This window comes from Phodopus roborovskii, unplaced genomic scaffold, assembly GCF_943737965.1.
Source record: "Phodopus roborovskii unplaced genomic scaffold, PHOROB, whole genome shotgun sequence".
NCBI lineage: Eukaryota > Metazoa > Chordata > Mammalia > Rodentia > Cricetidae > Phodopus > Phodopus roborovskii.
In genome coordinates this window covers 347,411-370,685 of record NW_026125906.1, presented here as the reverse complement: position 1 = coordinate 370,685, position 23,275 = coordinate 347,411, and the positions used below count along the sequence as shown (strand labels likewise).

The following is a 23,275-nucleotide window of genomic DNA, read 5'->3' as shown; positions in this document are numbered from 1 at the left end:
AGAACTGGTAATGGACAAGTCACCCAGAGCTCAGGGGAAGTGGGGGGCAGCGAATGGAGAGAGAAGTAGGAGAAAACGATGGGGAGGAAAGGAAAATATGTGCGACCAGGAAGATTTAGCCTGGTTAGGAATAGAAGACAGGAAAAAGAGAGAGAGAGAGAGAGAGAGAGAGAGAGAGAGAGAGAGAGAGAGAGAGAGAGAGAAGAGAGAGAGAACATAAAATAGGGAGCCAATATTGGTTTGAAGATAAAACTGAACACAAAGAAAGGTCTAGAGAACTACAAGACTGCTGCCAACTAACAATTTGAGCTTCTGTGGAAAGGCTATCATAAATGCCCTTCCTGGAGAGTGAGATCAACAACTAACTTATCCATGGAGCCCTCAACTAACGCCTGTTGGAAACAGAAGCAAACACCCATACATAAAAACTGAGTCGAAGTAGAACTCAGATGCAGAGGGAGAGGACAAGACCAGGTGGCAGAAACACATAGAGACAGCTTACCTGAACAAGGAGGAGCTTACCTGAACAAGGAGGAGCTAACAGGCCACCATACTGATAGCTGGGAAGCCAGCATGGGACTGACTCAGGCCCCCCTGAATATGGGTCTCAGCCAGAAGGACTGGGCAGTCTAAGGGACCTCAGACAGTGGAGCCAGGATGTATCCCTGGAGCACAAAAGGACTTTGTGAACACATCCCCCATGGAGGCATAACTGCCTTAATCTAGAGACAGGAGAGAAGCCCTAGTCCCTACTTCACATGACCTGTCAGACTTACATGACCCCTACTGCATGACATTCCCCTACATATGGAATTGGGGTGGGGGATGGGAGGGTGGTTAGAGTGCATGTGAGAGGGCAGAGAGGGTAAAAGGGAGGGAAGGAGGGAGGGAGGAAGGTAGGAAGTGAGGGAGGGAGGGAGGAAGGGAGAGGGAACTGGGATAGACATGTAAAGTAATAAATTAAATTAAAAAAAATGCTTTGACTCCAAATTTTAAGTTCAAAGACAAGTTACTGGGAAAAAAGATTTCTATTTTTGTTTCCACAAAAAAATGAAAAGCTGTGGATTCCTTCCAGACTAATGTGGTTTGATCAAGCCAGACCACCTGAAACAGAGTACCAGGTGATCCTACATTCAAAACAGCTGGACAAAGCAGCCTGACAGACTACAGCCAGGATTTCTGAATCTTCGAATCCCCCATGACAGCGCCCCTTACCAGCAGGAAGTAGTTTGGAAAGAACGATGCCCAAATTCCCAAATATTGTCTATAAATGTTTGTTTTCATTTAAATGGACTTGGTTATATAAAATAAAAAAAAACTGAAAAAAAACAGTAGCCCTATTATATACATACAATAAAGGGGCTGAGAAATAAATAAAAAAACAAAAAACACCTTTCACAATAGCCACAAACAACATAAAATATCTTGGGGTAACTCTAACCAAACAAGTGAAAGGCCTATATGACAAGAACTTTAAGTCTTTAAAAAAGAAATTAAATAAGATATCAAAAAAATGGATAGATCTCCCATTCTCTTGGAGAAGTAGGAGCAATACAATAAAAATGGTAAACTTGCCAAAAGCAATCTACAGATTCAACACAATCCCCATCAAAATCCCAGCACAATTCTTCACAGACCATGAAAGAACAATACTCAACTTTATATGGAGAAACAAAAAAAACCAGGATAGCAAAAGCAATCCTGTACAATAAAGGATTTTCTGCAAGCATCTCCATCCTGGACTTGAAGCTTTAGTATAGAGCTATAGTAATAAAAACAGCTTGGTATTAGCATAAAAACCGACTGGTGGACAATGAAATCAAATAGAAGACCCTAATATTAATCCAGTTATCTATGAATACCTGATTTTTGACAAAGAAGCCAAAATGGCACAATGGACAAAGGAAAATATTTTTAACAAATGATGCTGGTGTAACTGAATGCCACATGTAGAAGATTGCAAGTAGATCCATATCTATCCCCATGCACAAAACTCAAATCTAAGTGGATCAAGGGACTTAACATAAATCCAGCCACATTGATCCTTATAAGAGAGAAAGTGGGAAGTAGCCTTAAACGCATTGGCACAGGAGATCACTTACACCATGTAACACCAGATGCACAGACACTGAACGCAACAATCAATAAATGGGACTTCCTGAAACCAAAAAGTTTCTGTAAGGCATATGTCACAGTCAATAAAACAAAACGATAGCCCACATAATGGAAGAATATCTTCACCAACCCACATCTTAAACAGGGCTGATCTCCAAAATATATAAAGAAATCAAGAAACAAGATACCAAAATACAAAATAACCCAAATGAAAAAATTGGGTACAGTGCTAAATACAGAATTCTCAGAATACAGAAGAATCTGAAATGGCCAAAAGACATTTAAGGAAGGGCTAAATATCCTTAATCATCAGGGAAATGCAAGTCAAAATGACTCCGAGATACCATTTTACATCTGTCAGAACTGGCTAAGATCAAAAATACCGAGAAAAGCTTATGTTGGAGAGGATGTGGAGTTAAGAGAACACTCCTCTACTGCTGGTTGTAGTGCAAACTTGTACAGCCATTTTGACAATCAGTATGACAGTCTCTCAAAAAATTTGGAATCAATTTACCCCAAGACCTAGCAATACCACTCTTGGGCATTTACCTATAGGTCGTTCAATCATACCACAAGGACACTTGCTCAAGAATATTCATAGCAGCATTGTTGTAATAGCCAAAACATGGAAACAACTTAGATGCCCCTTAACAGAAGACTGGATAAATAAAATGTGGTAAATTTACACATTGGAGTACTACTCAGCTGAAAAAGATGATGACCTCATGAAATTTGCAGGCAAATGGATGAACTAGGAAAAAAAAAAACCCAAAAATCCTGAGTGAGGTAACCCATACAGTATATATTCCCTCATAAGTGGTTATTAGATATAATGCAAAGGATACCCAGACTACAATCCACAGCTACTGAGATGCTAGGTACCAAGGAGGACCCTAAGAGGGACACATGCATTGCCCTAGATGAGGTCTATGGGGTAAACTGGGGGTGGAGGAATGGTGAGGAAAAGAGGAATGAAAATATGCCAGAATGGGATGGTTTGGGGGAAGGATGCAGTGGAAGAGCAATGAAAAAGCTCCTAATAGAGAGAGCCACCATGGGCTTTGGGAGAAACATGGTGCTAGGGTAACTCCCAAGAATCCACAAGGATGAACCCAGCTAAGACTCCCAGCACCATTAGAGAGGATACCTGAATTGGCCTAACCCTGTAATCAGATTGGTGAATACCCAAAATATCATCATAGAGCCTTCATCCATTAATAGATGGAACCAGACACAGACATCCACAACCAAAAACCAGGCCACGCTCTGGGAATCCAGTGGAAGAGAGTGAAAAGGGAACATATGGATGAGCAAGGGAGGTCAAGACCACAATGGAGAAATTTACAGAGACAGCTGAACCAAGCTTGTGGACACTCATGAACTCTAGACCTACAGCTGTGGAGCCTCCAGGGGACTGAACTAGGCTCTACATAAGTAGGAGACTATTGTGAGGCTTAGACTAGCTGAGGGGCCCCTGGTAATGGAACCAAGATACAAACCTGGTAATGAGCTAGCTTGTTGGAGCCCATTCTCTATGGTGGGATGCCATGTTCAGCCTTAATGAATGGGAGAGGGGCCTGGCCCTGTTCCAACTTATTGTGCCAGACTATGTTGACTCCTCAATGGAGCCCTTACTGGTGAGGAAGAGTGGACTGGGGGTGGGCTGGGGGTGGGGAGGCAAGGGGGAGTGGTAGGAGGCAAAGGAGTGTGAGAAGGTGTGGAATGGAGAACTGTGATTTAAAAATTTAAAAAAGATATTTAGAATGCTATGCATACCTTTCTCACCCAACATGTCCATTCTTGGTTCTTTCCTGGAGAAAATGGTTTTATAGGAAACCAAGTTACTCCTCAAATGCCAACTTGTTTTCACCACAATGAAGATCTGTCCACATGCATTATGTCCCTACTGCAGAGGAGCCCTCGTTACCAGGCCTAACACTTCAACCTGATACACTCTGAAAGTTTTCAGGGTCTCTCAGATTTCCACTGCCAACAGAGGAAGAGGCAGGCTTAGCTGAGTGTGAAGGAGAGATGTACAGCACTCACCACTCTTAGCTTTTCTATGTTTTTTTGTGTGAGAGCCCACGTGAAAGCTCATCTTTATGGAAGGCTGCTGATACCTGCATCCTGGTTGCATCATTGCCTCCAGTATATACTAGAGCCCAAGTTTCTTGTGAGGTCACTCAAATTCTGTCTACTGTTCAGGAAATTATATTCATGGGGAACGTGCAAGTGCTTTAGGAGCTGTGAACCCATATGCATCCTTCTTTCCCGGAAGCCAAAGTATTTGGGAGAGGGAAGATGTTACACACCAAAATAAATACTTGGCTTTGGTCTTGCTGCATAAACTTGCATAAACAAAACTAGGATCTCTCCCAGGATTAGGTAGCATAGAAACCAAATCAAGTTAGCTAAGGATACCCGAAAAGATAACAACCTTTGCATTTTCACTCATAAGAGGAGTAGGAATCCTCTGGGATAATGTGAGTGGCGGGGGTATGTACAGTAGATTCCAGGTACAAGGACAGTGTAGTTGAGGGGCTTGTAGTGGGGAGTAAGGTGTCACAAGATGAGTGTAAAGTGGTAGCCACTCACCATGCCCCATAAAGCAAACATTGTGTGACAAGGGTAAGGGTTTGGGCACATTACCCTTAACGCAGTAGCTGAGTTGCTGTGGCTGCTGAGATCGTGCCAGTTCCCTCACGATATCCCTGTACTTGCACTCATATTCTGCACCATTTATCACAATTGCATTCAAAGGATATTTATACAGATGTCCTCAATCATACAGAGCATTCCAGGGCTTGGAATGGAAGAATAACATCCTCAAATTACTCTTTCAAGACTTCAAAGGGAACTCAATATCTCATGGTGGCATTAAAAGTGATGACAACAGCTGTGGTGGAAATCTTATGACAGTCCAGGTGAGACAGGCTGATGGGACAGCAGTGAAACTACAGCTTACTGAACAAATTCTAGCTTGAGGAATGGAGAGAACTTGTGGGGTTTGCGGCATTAAGGTTGGGTGAAATCGACCAGAGTAAGCTAGAGACCTGTATAGCTATTGGAACAGTAAGATCATGTTTGAAATTAGCAAGCTGGATATGGCTGAGAACAAGTTGGAGATGGCAGAGATATGGTGAGAGGTGCTTTTAACCATGAGGCAGAGAGACGTTTCAGGCCAGCCAGACATAGGTATTTGAAGCCTCTTGGCCTAGACATCACTGAGGGCTAAGGCATTGGATAGCACTAGTGAGAAGAAGAGATGGCCAAAATTTAAGCTTGAGGAATGTCACAATACACATGTCAGTTCTAATGGCTTGACTAAGAACAAAAAGGCAAAAGGAAAATAAATACAATAGTCACACCATCATTAAAGGAGAGCAATGAGGCAGCATAGTTTCATGTGGGTCCTTTTGTCTCCTTTAGCTCAGGAATCATGACTTAATGACATGACAGTAGCTACCCTATCCTTGAAGCTTGGTTCTGGCAGAATAATCACTGAGTCAGATAACCAGATTTTGGGACCTTGGGGTATATGCAGGTGTCCTTACATGAAAGAAAATGAGAGTAGGACAACTGCTCCAACACCCACTTGTATTTGGTCCATTCTTAAAGCATAATGTCCTCAGCCAATTTACTTACTACAGGTCTGTGTTAAGAACATACACATTTAAGCATTTATTTAATCCCTTTTAGGAATTGATTCTCTTTATTTTAAAAGTTTTATTTCAGGTCTCATTTATAGTGTGGTTTGGCCAGAAACTCAATATGTAGCACAGAATATTCTCTAGTATATGACCATTTTCCTGATCTGCTCCCTCTGAGATTATAGGAATGAGCCACTATGCTTATTGAATGTGTGCAGATGTTTCTGTCTTCCACATTTATACATCCATTGCAAATGGGAGCAACATGTGTACAATGTTTGCCAACTGGGTTGGATCTCATTATGGAGCCAAGGCTAGCCTCCAACTCCTGATCCTTTTGCCTCTGCCTCCTAAGCTCCTGGATGAGACTTGCTGATACCAATATGCCTATCTTTAAAACTTACCAAGGAATCTAGGTTTTTAAGCAGAAAATTGAGATCATGGCTCTCCCAATGCTGGGAAATAAACCCACGTGGTTCACTACTAGATTCTCCTTCTGTGCCTAAATAATACATTTTCCAGTGGGAATAGGGATATTCTGACTGATGGTGAAAACCCTGCCCTTACTATATTTGACTTGAGCATTCTTCTTTAAACTTTGATGAAAGAGTCCAAAAATTGATTTCCAGTTCCACACAATGCACTGCCAGATTTTTACTCCTGTAGGTTCTTGGCACCAGCTGGTCCTCTCCACATGACCAGAGAGCCTAACAAAGAGATCAAGTATATCTCTCTGCCTCCAGTCTGAGAACCCTCACCAGTTGGCCTTGTAGCTGCATTTTGCCTGTGAACCTGTAACAGTGGCCACACCCCTTTGGACATGGATTCAGGTGTGGATGGTGCCAGAAAGAGCACAGTGTGAGATGTGGTGTCTCTCATGTTCTTGTGTCAAGGATCGGATTGGAAGGGCAGAGAAAGGGCTGTTGTGGCTCTTTATTATTATCTGTGTAAATTGTTCCCCAATAAAACACCCATTTTTCATTTATCTTGGGTCTAGTGAATTCTTTACATCCACACCTTCATTGCCTCCTATCACCGACTGCATCAAGGGGATGTTCCATGGTCCATTTGCCAATGTTGGCTCCTCAGGCAGTGTTCCAGCCTCAGACCTTGTATGGACAACTGCCTTTTGAAATTACAGTTTATGTTGTAAGTTGGAAGTTAAACTGGACTACTGCCTTTTTTGATTCATCTTCTCTCTGATGAGGCCCAAGGAGGCCTTCACTGTGGAATATCAGTCTCTGTCTTTGAGACATGTCTAGATGCAAGAAATCTGCATAAAAAATGTCCTGCAGTATTAGGCAAAAAAATCTAATAATGTATCTGTGCTGTAGAGCATACACAAGGACCATCACATCCCCACAACAGTATCAAAGTAAACACCATCCTTTTCAAGACTGGATGCTGCCAGATAATCCAAGACTGTTAGCATTTAAGCAAATGCACCTGAGGTCACAAAGAATTGAGAATTCACCGAGGATGTGGAAAGTCAATATCAGCGATGAGGGACCTCAAACATAAAGGAGACTCAAGGCTGACTATGCTTAAGATGACCTGTAGGAAGTTAATGTCCCAGTCCTGGGTCACAGCAATACCTCCAGATCAAGCCTTGTTAAAGAGAGTGGCAATGAAAGTTATGACTGCATTGCATCCATTCAGCCCTATTTGGTAACTTACCAGCATGTTGTCCCCATGTGCTAGGTGAATGCCTTTCACATTTGCACTAGCAGGAAAGAAGATCCAGGTTGATTTCACACTTTCATTGGCTCCTGTGAGATGTCTCCATAGGGAGGATCTTCTATCCCACTTATGGACATTTTACTGTGTCTTTATTTGTTTGTGTATGTTTACTTTTGTCAATACAGGCTATTGAACATAGGGCCTGGTACAACTAGGCATATGCTTCCGCTGGGCCATCTCTTTTGAAATTTTCTTTTTAAACAATGTCTTTTGACCCTATACAGGCAGGCTATGCTTGAACTCAGTCTGTAGTTCTGCCTCTAGAACCTGTGATCCTCCTGCCTCTGGCTCCCAGCTAGCTGGGATTAAAGAGTTCCACCAGGAGGCTTGTTTTTTACATTTCTATTTGGAGGCAAGGATGTATAGAAGTTTCCTCTTCCACAAGGAGAAATGGATAGTACTATTTCTCCCCCCCCCCAGAAGTCCATTAAGCTTCCTATTTAGCTTCATTTAGTCTGTGTGCCCCATGGTGACTTGAAAACTGTCAACTAAATTATTTGGCTGTAACAGAAAATCTCGGTGCATAAAAATACAGTGGCCACACCTGTAGTAAAGGCCAGACAGTCAGGATTATGGCAGTATTGGACCTTTCACAAAGGTTAAGTTAGTATGTCATGTTTATGTACCTGGTACCTATCAAACTTTCTTACTTGAATAAATTTAGAAAAAAAAAAGAAACACATAGTGAGCACTCCATCTTGTGAAAAATGCTCACTTTGTCCTCTCTAGTCTTGGCACATAAGATTAACCATTTATTTTTTCAGAAATCATCCTGGCCAGAATCCCCAACAATTGGTTCCCAAAAACAGAAGATGAGATAACAGTCAATTATCAGAGTCAGCTCCAAAAATCTGCCTCACTTGGTAGGGACACAAGTCCTCACACGACATGGGAAAAATGATGATGTCAAGAATGGCACAAGAGTTCAGAACATCCTTCAACAGTTAGGGTTTGATGGAGAGCTCAAAGTGACCTTTGCTTCAGTCTGTTCTGTGTTGTGGTGCAGTACACGGAAACGGATTCCCCAGGGGAAATGATCTAATGATTATGGGAAATGATCTAATGATTATGTCAATCTGCAGCAGGGAACACTTGCAAGCAAAAGGAAGGACAGCACAAGGGTTGTGATATCATGCAGGTGACTGTCAGTCTTCATAAGTCAAAAATCACAAAGTGAAACCAGTACCGCCTGCCAGTGGCCCAATGAAGGAACTTCACAATTATGGAGGTGATATGACATCCATCAAGGGAACATAAAAGCACCTCCTCTGCTCATGAGGACTTGCCCGTGTTCATTCAACAGGTACAAACATGGCTACCACACAGTGTGCACCTCAAATTCCTCCTTATTTAATGTGAGCCATTGTATCTCTCTTGTCCTTGGCCACGAATAACAAGGCCAAGGTAGCTAGAGATGCTGAAAGGCCCCATGCATCAAGTAGTAGCTATGTATGGAAAACCATGAGGTGAACGTCAGTTTGGGTCAACATTCTTGATTTGGAGATGGAGGGAGTAAAGCCGGGGAGAAAGGGAGGGTCAGAGAGAAAGAAAAACTGAAGGACAGGGAGGGAACCAGTATGTGAGAGAGGTGGGTGAGCATGCCAGAGAAGCAAGGAGGAAGAATGGAGGAAAGAGACTGTTCCTCCATCTTTCTGGTCCACTGAATATGCCTATGATAGCATCACTAGGCTAAAATACTGTATACTTGCACAATGGAATGGGTGGGTGTGTCCAGCTGAAGGTTCTATAATAAACCCAGCTTTGCCTAAAATAGCCAAATGCATTAGAAGAAAGGGACCTTGTACTAAGTTGAAGAAACCTATTCTTCAACTCTGCTGTTCTTTCTCTCTAGTTGTGTGACTTCAGCTGCTCATGGACTCCTGTCACTTACTTCAATATCTAATTGGGCAGGAGGACGACTTGCTGCCTGTTTCCCTTCCTACATAGGTCTTGTGAAGCTCACTCAACTTGTCCCAAGGAGTGTTGGGAGGAACTCACTGGGGTTGTAGCCAACGGTAGGTGTTGTTCATAGAGGTCAGTTAAGTCTTTATTTCCTAAACACAAGCCCATATCACCCAAGGCAAAACATTCTTTCCTTGTTCTAGGTACTTGATTCATCTGGAAAAGGATCCCTTTTATCACCCGCTGGTCTTAGAAAAATGCTTATATGCTGCAAGTGCGACACTTGTGGAAGGTGACGTTACATTTTACATTAAAGACTTGGATCTGTTAGGAATAAGGCTGGTGATAAATACTTAAATAACTTCCAAAAGGCAGTAAGGGGATGACACAATATATTTATTAGGATAAGGAAGATTCAGACTGATGAAGAAGCAGGAGGTACACAGTGATTCCAGTTCATGCTTGATCATATGGTAAGAGCCTGACTTTAAAAACAAATTTTAAAAAAAAGTTTTTAAGGAAGGCTAGACATGATAGCCCAAGAAGTCAATCCTAGGATACAGGAGGCAGAGGCAAGCTGACCTCCTTGTGTTCCATGGCAGTCTGGTCTACATAGAGAATTCTGAGCTGGCCCTGGTCAAATGTGAAGAGAGGGGAGAGAGACAGAAGGGAGAGACAGAAGGACAGTGTGTGTGTGTGTGTGTGTGTGTGTGTGTGTGTGTGTGTGTGTGTGTGTGTGTGTGTTTGCTTTTCAAGAGGGCAGGAGACTATTTAATGAAATCCAGTCTCTCCTTGTTGTCACATGACTTCCAGGAACCATACTCGGGTTGTCAGGGTAGGTTAAAAGCACCTTTATCCCCCAAGATATCTCACCTGTATGCCTGAGTAGTTTGTATACATAGTAAGATGTCTGCCATAGATTTCACCTTGCTGTATTCTGCTTAGGTGTTCCTGAATTGTGTTGTATGAGTGCACTATCAGGCCTGAGATACCTTCTCCTCTTTAATATTTGATTTGTTGCTTTACACGTCCAAAGAAAATGTTAACCAAGTATCTGTTCACTGTCACCTGCCAAAAAGACTAACATCTTCTCCTGAAGACTTGCTTCTCCAATTTTGGGAACACTAGCCATTACAAAATATCCTTTGCAAGGCATGTAGTTCCCTTGATAGAGCTTATTATCAAACATGTCAAGGTTCTTCCTGTTAAAGGTTAAAACAAGTTGTAGCCCTCACAGCTCCAGAGAAGATGGTATACTGCCTCCTGATTTCTTGGTCACCACCATGGTAAGTGAGAAAATATGAGCATTAATGAGGTGAGTCCGTGCATAGGTTGGGTTAGATGCACCATATGATTAACAACAGAAACAGAACCATCACTAATGGCATTGCCTGTTACATCTAATGGGACCTCACTTCATTCATCACAAGCCACAGAAATTGTGCTGATAGGTTTACCATGACTGGGGTGTGCCATAAGCATGGCAGGCTGTTTCTCTGGCCCACCCCTCCTCAAACATCTGTGTCATGTGATGGTGTGAGATGCCCTCTTCCCCATGAAAGGCATGTTATGTAAGGAATAGTCATCCCACCCAGCTTTACAATATTCCTCAAGTCAGATATGAGGTCCAGTAGCTTAGACTTTATCAACATTAGACATAACAAATGGAACTGTAAGGAACACATAAGCTGTTCATATCTAGATTTTGCACTTAAGCCACAACATTGCTATTCACTTCACTGACAGAATTACCAGTGCATTCCATAGGTCAGAAGGGCACACACAGTGACATTAAAGGAAGAACACTTCTCCCTTGGAATGCAAAGAGTGCAGTTACTACACACATCCTTAATTTTAATAACTACATGGGCTGACATTGTCCCCATTATAGGTAGAGAGCGATTTCTAAGCAGCATCGCCCTTGTGAGGAGCATCCATGCCATTCATATCACAATAAGAACAAGTCACATTCTCCTTCCTCCCCAATGCTAAAACCAGTTTAGTGTTGGCTTATTTGTTGATGTTATTTGTTCTTTCATGTTTTAATGTAAACCACACACTTTACCAGGCCACTTAGCCTTTCAGAAGGAGGAGTCACATTTTAAAACAACATTAAACATGGAGATCCTGAAAGAGGGACTTGGAACCCAACCCATATTGGACAAATAAGCCGTTCAATATCAGGAGAAGTCCTCCTGTTGCTACTTAACATGAATTGGACACCAGACTTGACAGAAAACATACCAAAGTGTCATGAAAGACGCTTAGAATCAAAGTGTTGGAGCAAAACAGTGAAAGAGTACAAATGTCAATTGACCTCTTAATGAAAATACAGACAAAAGCCAAGACTGCTTTGAGTGAATGCCATTGATTTTTATAAACAAGGGATGAGGAGCACCTAGGTCATCATATCGGAGATTGTCCTCTCTGCTGTAGGCTGTAGAAATGAGCCTCCTTCAAGATCTGGTTAATATGGGAGTAAGGACCTTGATCTTGGCACACTGCATAGTCCTCCTGGGAGAACTCGGGGATATTGGAGTTAAGTTCAGCCATGTTCTGGTTTAAGCTGTTCTCAGGCATACTTTCTCGACTGGTGTTATTGATGCCGATGTGGCTCCTTGCATTACCACTGCTTGACGACTGGAAGGAGAAAGACAGAAGGAGGATGGCTATTATGATACTGTCATCATTTCCTGTTCAGCTTGAAGAATACTGGCATCACACTCTACAAAAGGCTTCACCATCTATAAAGTGCAATCACTTGGGTAGCTAATTCCCTACTTGCAGCAGCGCTATAGCTCAACCTGGGTTAAAAGCACACATTTGGCAGGCCAGGAAAAGTATGTATCATGGGCCCAAAGACCAGTCTCTAGGCTTGTAAGGGAGAGGGATCAAACACAGGCTTGCTCACTCCAAATCCCTCCACATACCCTCTGACCCTGCTTTCCAATTACCTGCAGCAAGGAAGTAAGCTCCCAACATCCAGGAGAAAGCAGCAATTCATGCTGCAGAATGTGATCAGGATTAGGACCAAAATAAGTAAGATGAAATGCAGGTCCATGCCCCAACGTGGCAAAGAGATGATGGAAAATGCTACATTTCTACATATGTGCACATGTGCATACATACACATTACAGGGTTTTTCCATACATATCCCCTACAGTGGACATATGTGCTAGTACTATATCAATTCAAGTCTCCATGCATTATCTCTAAATGCCTTTGGTATGTCAACACTCAGCATTTCTTATGACTAACACCTCTGGTCTCCTATTTGTTTGTTTAGTATAGTTTGCTGATGGTGAGATTGCTCTTAATATTGTCTGCCCTATAAATAACTTCACTCTGTCATATTGGTGATATTATGTGTTGATATATGATTACACCCTAAAGAGCCATGTTCTGGGATTCTGTAGCCTAGGAATGAAATTCAGTGGTAGAGTGCTTTCCATGCATGCATGGCACTTTGAGTTCAGTCACCTTGGATACAGGACACACATTTGTGCACACACTTAGGAACTGGTGGACTCTAATCTTAAAACTATCAAAGGAGGATGAGGTGATCACAATGACACTTATGTGAACAGAAATGTTGAACAATAAGGAAGCTATATATCTTATAAGGCCATTTTTTTCAGGTAAGAGCTGCTATAGTGACAGAAACCAAGGGATGACATCATTCTCAGGTTATGTGGAACTCCTCAGGTCACTACATCATCCAAGGTATCAAATGACACCATTTATGCCTGAGTCTCATGCAGTCATAGACTGTCTTTCAGAGACACGGAAGCAAATTGAATCTGTGTGATTAACTGTCTAACAGCTATCACTGGTTATAAGGGCTATGTGTGTGAAAATGATCTCAGAGGAAACCAGACAAACTACATCCCTTCTATGACCTGCAGCGTAAACATCTCCATGTAGTACTTTTACTATATGGTTTTCTTAGGAACATGCAAGCCAGGTAACCTCTCACATTAGATAAAAACACCCAGTACACACACTGGTTCCCGAGGTAGATTTCCTTTCTTGGTCATTTGGTGTTCTTTTTACTTTTTTTGATGTTTCCCATTTTTTGATATTCTGAACAAAATAACAAGTTTGGAAACAATCACAAATAGAATAATATTTGGTTTACACTCTTGTATCATGAAGATGTTAGCATCACATGAAGAGGGTATATAATACATTATGGGGTTAAGGATATGGTGACATTGGTAGAGAGTTCCCTAGCACAAAGGAAATCCTGCTTGGAAGCACTCCCAAGGAGCCTGGTGGAAGTTGCAGGATCACAATGTCAAGGTTATGATCATCTTTGGCAACATAGCCAGGTTGAGGCTTCCTTGAGTCTCCTGAGACGCCCCTGCCTATGAGAACTTACAGGAAACCTCACAGCCCACAAGGGAGTTCTTCAGAGTCATTGTGAAGAAAACAGTAGATGACCAGACTCTAAATTCTAGTTGAATTATAAAACCTTTACCTAAGTTATGTAGTTGCATCATTACAATAATGCTCATTGAAGGGTTTCAGCATCTTAAACAGTAACAACCAGAAATCACTAACCAATCTTCAGAAGGGAAGTGACTGGCAGTGCATATTAGCACAAACCTGTAAAAGCAGCACTAGGGAGGCTAAGGTAGGAGGATTACATAGTGACTTCCAGTCTAGTCCTGTTGTGTATTGGGAACTTTCTAAAACAGAGAGACAGACAACCTGACAGGTAGCCAGCCAGGCATTCAGAAAAGAAGAAAAACAGAAGGAAAAAAGAAAGACTGAAGTAAATTCAACAAAATTAAATGATACTACACCTAATAATTAAAAAGTTTTCAGGACCATTTATGGTAACAAGGATGGTATACTCGTGTTTTTGCAAATATACAATGATATCTCTAATTTCTTATGGGATGCCTGTATTTCTCAAGCCTTTTGAAAAGTTTGGGTGTAGTTAATAAATGTTAACACTAATAATTGGTTGCAAAACATTCCTGTTGTATTAGTTATAGTTACTTTCTACTGTTATGAAGACACAATGACTAAGGCAGCTTATAGAAGACCTACTGGATATCTAAGTTTCAGAGGGTAGTTAAAGTCTATGACCAGAGTTGTGGGTGCATAGCAGCAGGAATGCATGCATGGTATTGCAACAGGTACTGAGAGCATAGAACTTGGCACACAACCCATAGGCAGAGACAGACAGACAGACAGATAACTAACTGGTAATGGCATGACAAGGTCATTGGAAACTTCAAAGGCCATACCTTCTCCAAAAAGGCTACACTGTCTAATTCTCCCAAAATATATTTGGCTACTGAGGATCAAGCACTTCAATATATGAGCCTATTGGGGCCATTCTTACTCAAACCATCAGATACTAGTATAGCTTGAGATTGGATATCTTCACTTTCCATCACATCTACAACTGATGTATAGAGAAAATCAGATTCCTGTTGGAAATAACTGAAGCACCAATGCTAACACAATGAAAATGGATTATGAGACTGTTCTTCCTGATACCATAACGAGGTTAATGACCTGTAGTGCTGGAAAAGAGACCTTTGGAACAGGATTTAGTGCCCTACAAAGTAGCAGAGACAGCCTACTTCCCCTAACCCACAGCCATGCTTTCTCCATCTATAAGGCTAGTCACCCTATCAACAGTCCTCCCTGTTACAAAGCCTGGACTTTGTAATACTCCTGCTTTGAGAATGACCTTGATGATGAATCCTTGAATTAGAGATATTTATAAAGCAGGACCATCTGGAAATTTGTTTACTGCTTGATCAGGCTGCCCCTTTGGCAGGCAAAAGTTTCTTCATAACAGAACTATTGGCAGGCAAAAGCTTCTTTATAATAGAACTATTTCCATCTTCCTACACCTGAGTTTCATAGACAAGGAGCTTTTTTCCAAAACATACAAAACCTGAAAAGTTCCAAGAGTGTCCAAAATTTCCTTGACACATGAATGCTTCTTAGCATGTTCTGACTGCTTCCATAAACTCTGTTCACCACGTCCACTCAAGTAGGAAGCCCAATCAATTAGAAAAGAAAGCATATTCATTGGCCACGTTGGTGCTGGTACATGCCTTTAATCCCAGCACATGGGAGCCAGAGGGAGTCAGATCTCTGTGTGCAGACTGAGTTCCAGGATAGCCAGGGTGGACAGTGAAACCCTGTCTCTTAAACAAAACAAAACAAAACAAAACAACAACAACAAAAACAAATGGACAAACAAAAAGGACTGATTGATTTATGTGTTCCTGAGTACATATTGTATGTACCATGAATACTTAGGTGCCTATGCCAGCCAGAATGGAGAAATCTGTGCTCTCTAACTGGAAATACAAATGAATGGAACCCCCTCAAAATGAAAGTCTAGGACATCTGAAAGAGAAGCTACTATCCACAACTGCTGAGCCTTTTCTCCAACCACACAAAGTCCACTCTGGAATCCCTGCACTCTCCACACAGTGTAGCACTTATCTTGGGCATGTCCATGCATTCTATGAAATAAAAGCATCATTAAGATGAATTTGGGGAAGAAGGTCTCACCACTTAAGAATTCCAAGTGTGCAAAACAATGATGACATGGCCTGGGCTCATGTGCAAGACACTGTTATACTTCAGTCAAAACCTTGGTAAAATCTGCATGTTTACCTCAGGTCTAAAGCAGCTGCATGGCCTGCTGAGAATTTCTACAGCTGTATTTGAGGAAACACATAAAATCACCATTGGGGCATTCTTCTCAGTGGCTCGGAGCCTACCTGGACTTCACTTGTAAGAGAATGCAGGGTAGGCACATGCTATGGCAACGCCTAGCATGTTAAGAAAACACCAAGGGTACATCAGTGGTATCCTGCAGATCCTTAATCATCCTTAAGCCTTGCTTAAGAAGGGGGGAATTAGACCTGGTCCAGGAAACCTAGCCATCCACCCAGGGGTAGATACAGTAAAGTAATCTGTAGAAGCAGTAATTGCCAATTTACCAAGAGAGCATAATCACTAACTACATTCCAAATATTATTCTTATACCCACAGAGAATTGGGGTCCTAATGTATCGTCATGGAAACTTCTTTTTCCAACAGACAGAGACCATTAGAGAATAGCAAACTAACAAAAGTACAGCATTGTGGAGTCCAGTCACAATGGACACCACAAACATAGTGGAAAGAGGGACAGAAAGATTGTTAGAACAGAGATCAAGGAGATTGCAGTGAGTGAAACTGTGTCTCCTAGGAATGTCAGGAGCTAACCCATAAAGTCCCTCACCATGACAACGTAGGCATGAACTGAAGAACAACCACAACAGACATTGCAAAGTGGACAGGGATGCCCAGCACACCTCAATGATACAAAATTATTAAAACAAAACCTATAGACAACAAAGGCATCCTCATAGTGGGAGAAAAGGACAATTCATTTAGTTAGCCAATACCAAATGTTCAATTGAGAAGACATGCATAAAATTAATTTTATAGACACTGAAGCGGTGGTAGGTAGTATTTCTCTTTCTCTCTCTCTCTCTCTCTCTCTCTCTCTCTCTCTCTCCCTCTCTCTCTCTCTCTCTCTGTCTCTCCCCCCCCTCTGTGTGTGTGTGTGTGTGATTTCAATTACGGAAAAAGGAGGCTAAACATTTTATAGTGAACAGAAAAAGGGTATGTTAAAGGCTTTCCAGGGACAAAGGGAAGTGTGAAATGATGTAATTCTCTTAAAATGTTAAATAGTAAAATAATGATTAAAGAAGAAATGAAAGTCACTTCACCAGTCAGTCTAGGATGGAATGAATACTAACAGGCAGAGTGTGACTTTTGGGGAGAACAGGAGCTCAGGAAGAGTGAGGAGGATTTGGAGGGGCAGAAGCTGCTGACAAGACGACCGTTTCTGGCCCTAGGGAAGTTCTCCAGCCATGAAACATGCAAGAGCAGACCTGGCAAGACACTTGGAGGCCTTGCTGGCCATGACACTTGGGTGTCATCCTGAGAGTTCTACTAAGACAACCAGACAGATACTCTAGTGAATGGAGGGGAAAGGAGGAAAATTAGCACAGAGCCCACCTACACAGTTTTACAAAGTATCCAGAAACAGGTGACTAGGTCCTGATGATGTTGGCAGAAACACAAAGGAACATCCAGTGATACTCAGAGAGTGATGGAGGAAAGAGTCGCAGGAGCACTGCACACACACACACACACACACACACACACACACACACACACACACACACACACACACACACACACAAGAACACCCCATCCACAGCAGACAGCACCTGGCAATTTCAACATTCCCATGTTTGAGTTTAGCAGGCTCTGCAGATTGATTCCTCCAGGGTACTCTATGCCAAAGGAAGCTGTAGAAAGGAAGGTGCTGTGAGCAGCTGTAGGAGAGAGCTGTCAAACAGAGGATCGGGGGAATGCAGACAGCAGCTTAGAGTCAATGGTGAGAAGGAAGATGGCACCGGGAAATACAGTGGTTCTCCAGGTTCCCAGTAGCTGGAAACAGAGCCTCAATTGTATAATATACAAATGCTGGGGAAATGGACACAGAAACATTAAGGAGGAGTGTTAGCATGGAATATCATCTCAGAAACTGAATGGAAACTCACATTTATTCAAGATATAGAACTGGATAATGAATGCTTCCTACGGTGAGAACAAGTGAATTCAAGATTTCTCTACCTTCAAATCTGGCTTTCTATCCCATTCCATTCCTCTATACCTCAGACACACTCATTTCTTCAACCCCAACAGTGCAACAAAATTTACCCTTAATACCTGCTGCACAATCAGAACTACATGTTGTTTAGTAACTGACACGGACCAGCCCAACCAAACCCAGTGAAGTCTTCAGACTATGAACTGCCAAAGGAGCCTCACATTTACACTGGCAGCCCCACCTTCGCTGAACCCAACAGTGCTCAGTCTCTTGAGTCAGAAGGGACCCAAGAAGCAGGCTGTTGAATTACTGCCACTTTGCAAATGAGCAAGGGAATGAATGACATTCATGTGTGAAATTCTGCCTCCACATAGGAGGTGAGGAGGTAGGGGAGTGGGGAGGGGAGTTAATTCAGTCTTCCAGAAGACCAGGAGGTTAAACTGGAATAGACTTTGAGATTCCAGCAGTTTTGAAACTTCAAAATTCAAAATGTGTTACAAAGCAAATCACCTCATCTGTGTGAAAAAAGTGAATGCAATGTGAACAAACAAATCAAACAAAAATAACTAGGAAAGTCTCACATGTAGAAAACATGTGGACTTGTTCATCTTCAGTCGACAACTCGCATTCAATGTTGAAATTGTGTACGAGAGTGCTTGCCATACTTTGGCTTGCTCCATGGAATAGGGATCTTGAAATGTCTCCAACAATTGGGCCAACTTTGGCAAAGCTCCTATGCCCCAAACACACATTCAATGAATGTGTCTTTCAAGAATGTCACTTCAGAAGGCACCCCTTTTGCTTAGGCTTTGACAACACAACTAATGACACCTCTTTGGCACAATAGTTTACTTAGAGCCCTCTAATATCTCCCTGAACAAATTCTGTCTTCCAGATCACAAACAAATCCTGAGGGATGTTAATCACCCTCTACTCATTTCATTTCTGTTGTTGTGAGAAACACTGTGAACAAATCAACTCAGACTTGAAAGGTTTTCTTTGGATTACAGACCCAGGTTTTCATCCCTTATTGACAGGAAGTCAGAGCAGGAATTTAAGAGCAGCATCTCACCCACAGTCAGGAACAGAGAGAGAAGAAGCTCAGGGATCCTTGCTGGCTTGATTATTTACTTACAGCCGGCTTCAATTTCTCTTATGTATTCTGGATGCCTTGCCCAGGAAGTGGCACCACCTGCAATGAACTGGGTCTTTCCACATTCACTGATAATCAAGGTGACAACCACAGACATACCCCATCATGATTTCAGTAATTCCTCAGGAAGACTATTGGAAACCAATGAATTGAACTGGAAAAAAAAACTATAATGAATAAGGTCACCCCACCATGAAAATGACAAATGCCACATCTTTCCACTCTTCCACAGCTTAGAATGTTTTGCATTGTGTGCTCATCCTGGAGTCTTTCTGGAAATCAAGAAACTAGACACAGGCCATAGGGTTGGGGGAAGTTTGCACAAAAGAACAGGAAATAGTAGAATACTGGTAAAGTAGATAGCAGAAACCTGGTGTCAGAAAGTTTCAAGCAGTTTGTAGAGTGATGGGAATGAGGTAAGGAGGGGTTGTGGCAAGGGTCAACCAAAGTGAAGTGTGCAGAAAGAAGCTATATGAGAACCCATGATCTTAAACACCAAGTAAATTCTACTGTAAGAGGAGGTGGTGGGAGACATATGCTAGGAAAGAATGTAAGCAGCATACCTGGGAGAAAAGTTTAATTGAGAATAGGGGAAAGGAAGTGGAGAATAGAGGGTAGAATGTGGACATGCAAAAGAAAACTAAGGATGTGTGAAGAAGCCTTATGAAAATGCACTAGATGGAAAACAATGTGCTATTTTATAATGAATCATTTGTCCTGTGTGCATTTTGCATGCATGAATGTCGGTGTGAAGGTGTCAGATGACCTGGAACTTGAAGTACAGAGAGATGTTAGCTGCCATGTGATGCTGGGACATGAACCCAGGTCTCCGGGAAGAGGAGACATTAATCTCCAGACCCAATATATGCTAATTTAAACAAAAATATTGCTAAATCTTATTTCCAAAAGCCATAGGTTATTAAGTAAAAATCTCAGCATTGCAAAAATATTACCTCCCTATTGTCCCAACAGCCTCAGAGGTGACCAAATAATAAAGTTGATTTGCCATTGCTCTTGGTTGCCCAACACAAAAAAGTTGGTAGGACCCTGTAGCAGGGACACTATACTCTTTTTGGACAGGTCATAGAAAAATCAGTATTGAACTCTCTAGGCAACATTCCCCCATGGATAATGATCATAGAAGCATGAAGGTGTTATGCTGGCTGTATTGATTATTAAATATGTTACCCATGGCTGCTCCCTGCAGGCCATAATACTGCACTGCCAGGCATGATGAGCCCACTTCTCTAGTCGTTGCAATTCTCTTCCCGGGGCTAACCAAGTATTCTCCTCACTGGATCTGAGGCCTGCTCCACACGAGTGAGTGCATGTCTGGCTCTGCAAACATAGTCAAAACCTATTATTAGTGAGCTCACAGTTCCTGGAAGTGTTGGGGTAGGACTTACTCTAGTTCTGTGAATGGTCATGTTGTTAAACTGCCTTCCATATACTTATGTCTGCATGCATAGGTCTGCACTGCTCTCAACACTGGTTTGAGGAACTTGTATTTGCAATGAGTAGTGGTCAGTGTAGAAACACATGACTGTTCTAAGTGCTGAACTAAGCAACTGTGAGTGCTCAGGCATAGATGGGACATCTACATCCACCTGTTCCTGCCATTAGGCTCAGGCAGTATTTTAAATGAGGAGACAGAAAGAACACAAGAGTCAGATTACACTGTGAAATATGTCCCCTGGTTATGGTATGGCTGTAGCACATGTGGACACATGACAGTTGTGGTTACCTGCACATGACCTGAACACACCAAAGCCAGGTTAATCTCCTGGGAGGTGCTGTCATGTCTGTACCTCTAGTGTAGGAGCTAGTGGCTGTTGATGGCTGCTGGAGAAGGAAGAGTCACTTCTGTCTGGGGAGACTGACCCTGGTCATCAGCGGATCACCCCAAGGCTCTGTGCACTTCCGAAGAACTTCTGGATACAGTGGTTAAACAGAAGCATACTGAAGCATACAGAAGCAATCAAAGGGAGAATAGGAAGTCTAGACAGACATTTATTGGCAGAGTCCAGGGTAGGGTTGCAGGGAGAGATTGCAGGTGAAGAGGATCAAGAAATTGTGTATTCATGCGTGACATTTCAAAGAATACAAAAGAGTAATAAAAAGAGATTCTCATCTCAGGTGGTTCCATGTCCTGGCAGGGTGACCACCAAACTAACAGCACAGACCACAAACTGCTAGCACCGGAAAGAAATATAACAGGTTACCAAACATTCTATCAGACAGCTTAACTTACCCTGCTTAAAACAGTGGTGCCACAAGGAGCTATAGTCCTGACAGGTGGGAAATCAAGGATGCAAGATCATCTAACCTAAACAGGAGTGAGGCCCTTAATGTATTTTTCTCATTTGTCTTCCTGCTGCTTTCCTTGGAGCATGAGCATTAGTTCCCATGTGACCAATAGCAGAGTAGTGCTGGAAATCCACATGCTCTCCTTGCACTCTCCATTTCTTGTTTTACTCAGTCATCAGGGTAAAGAACACTCCTTGTTGACTCAGGGAGATCTAGGTACATTTTATCCCAAACCTACCTGTGTTTGTGTCCAGAAGAGTGGCACATGTTGATAAGCCTTTTATGTCTTGCTCGAGGAAGGTCAAAGTGAGCCATACTTACTCACTACCTGGTGAGACTGGTCCAGCAAACCTTTACCGTGCTCCCTCCTCACTGAGTTATGCTGCCTTTCAAACCATGCTGCCTTACCCACTCACTGGTTGATAACTTGAGACAGTTGAAGTAGAAAATCCAGCTCCTCAGCCCAACATCACTAAAGCTATCCCAAACTCCTTCCCACAACCCCCCTTTGCTTTCGGCTTCTTCTGGGAAAGAGCAAGAAGAGTGTTGCAGCTAGTAACATGCCTCTGTGTTCTTCAAGTTTATTTCTGCCCTAACCATAGAAGGTGGGGTTCCATTCTTCCCCCTTTGCAAGGTGGGGGAACTGCTGGAAGACCATTCCCCCCGGCTGTGCTCAGGAAAGCCTCTCTGTTGGCCCTGTCTGTGTTGTGTGATAAAATCATGTTTATGACAACACTTAATATCCTGGTCTATCTAAAAATGATTGCAGCAAAGGAGGAGACTTCTATGAGGGCATCTGGGAAGGTTCTCTTGCTATTGTGGAGAAGGAAATGAATCCCACAGAGTGGCACTGAGTCAAAAGGAGAAACTGTGACCCTGCTTCCTACCTCTATATCGTTTGGGTCCTGGAAGCCCTGGTCCTTCTTATTCCTCTTCGAACGAGGAGCATGGTGTTTGTCTTCCTCATTGTCATCTCGTGTCCTCTTCCTGAAAATAGTTTTCAAAGGGAGAGGAAAATCTGTCATCATTCAGCAACTGACTTTTGGGTCCTTAACTTTTAGCCCTGCACCAATACCCAAATCTGTGGCCCTGTCTAGTTATGTACCATTCAGAGCTGCTCTGCTGGATTCATACACTCTGCAGGCATATGGTACCAGGCAGTGCAGGAAACATGTCCAACAGAAATTCCATGCATACCCAAGTCCAATTTCAAGTTCCTTAAGCCAGAATCTTCATTTGAACCAATGTTAATGACCAAAAACATGTGAGTTTTATTGTCAAACAATAAGGCCCACTGTCTTTATCCCATGAAATAATCACTCCAGGTTATAGGATTTTAGGCCCTGTCACAGGTACCTGTCAATATACGGGAAGTGCCTATCTGCTCTAATGTCCCTTTAGCCAGTGGCTAAGAACACACAACCCGTGTGTGCTGTTAGAAATTGTTATATCACCAGAACTAGTTCACCTGACTGCCACCATGACGTTCTGCCTCATTGCTTCCCTGAAATGTGTCTAAAGGTGTTTTAATGAAAGCAGATATGGTAATATATGCGTGTATTCCCAGACCCAGGGACGCATGGGCATAAAGAGTTCTAGTTCTATTGTCATCTGGGCTACATTATGAGTTCCAAGCCAGGTTGTGCTTTTATATTAAGAAACTGTTTCCACTTAATTACCAATTTTGTTGTGTTGTTTATCATTATAATCCTTATCTTTGTTTTCTTCTATTGCATAGGGTCTCACTCTGTAAC

At 42.3% G+C, this 23,275-nt stretch overlaps 1 protein-coding gene across 5 annotated transcripts in view; it reads right to left on the bottom strand.

Moving 5' to 3' along the window:
- The window catches only part of Fam104b (family with sequence similarity 104 member B), a 42,186-nt gene that overhangs the window by 4,457 nt on the left and 14,454 nt on the right, over nucleotides 1-23,275 (bottom strand). For 4 of the 5 annotated variants that reach the window (XM_051178959.1, XM_051178957.1, XM_051178958.1 and 1 more), the window contains exons 2-3: nucleotides 22,409-22,508; nucleotides 11,757-12,047 (exon numbers count right to left, since the gene is read on the bottom strand). In XM_051178959.1, coding sequence (XP_051034916.1) covers nucleotides 11,814-12,047; nucleotides 22,409-22,508 — 334 coding nt within the window. In that variant the 3' untranslated portion in view covers nucleotides 11,757-11,813. Of the gene's footprint in view, nucleotides 1-11,756; nucleotides 12,048-22,408; nucleotides 22,509-23,275 lie in introns of those variants that run through there. The other variant, XM_051178961.1, reaches the window with a different exon arrangement.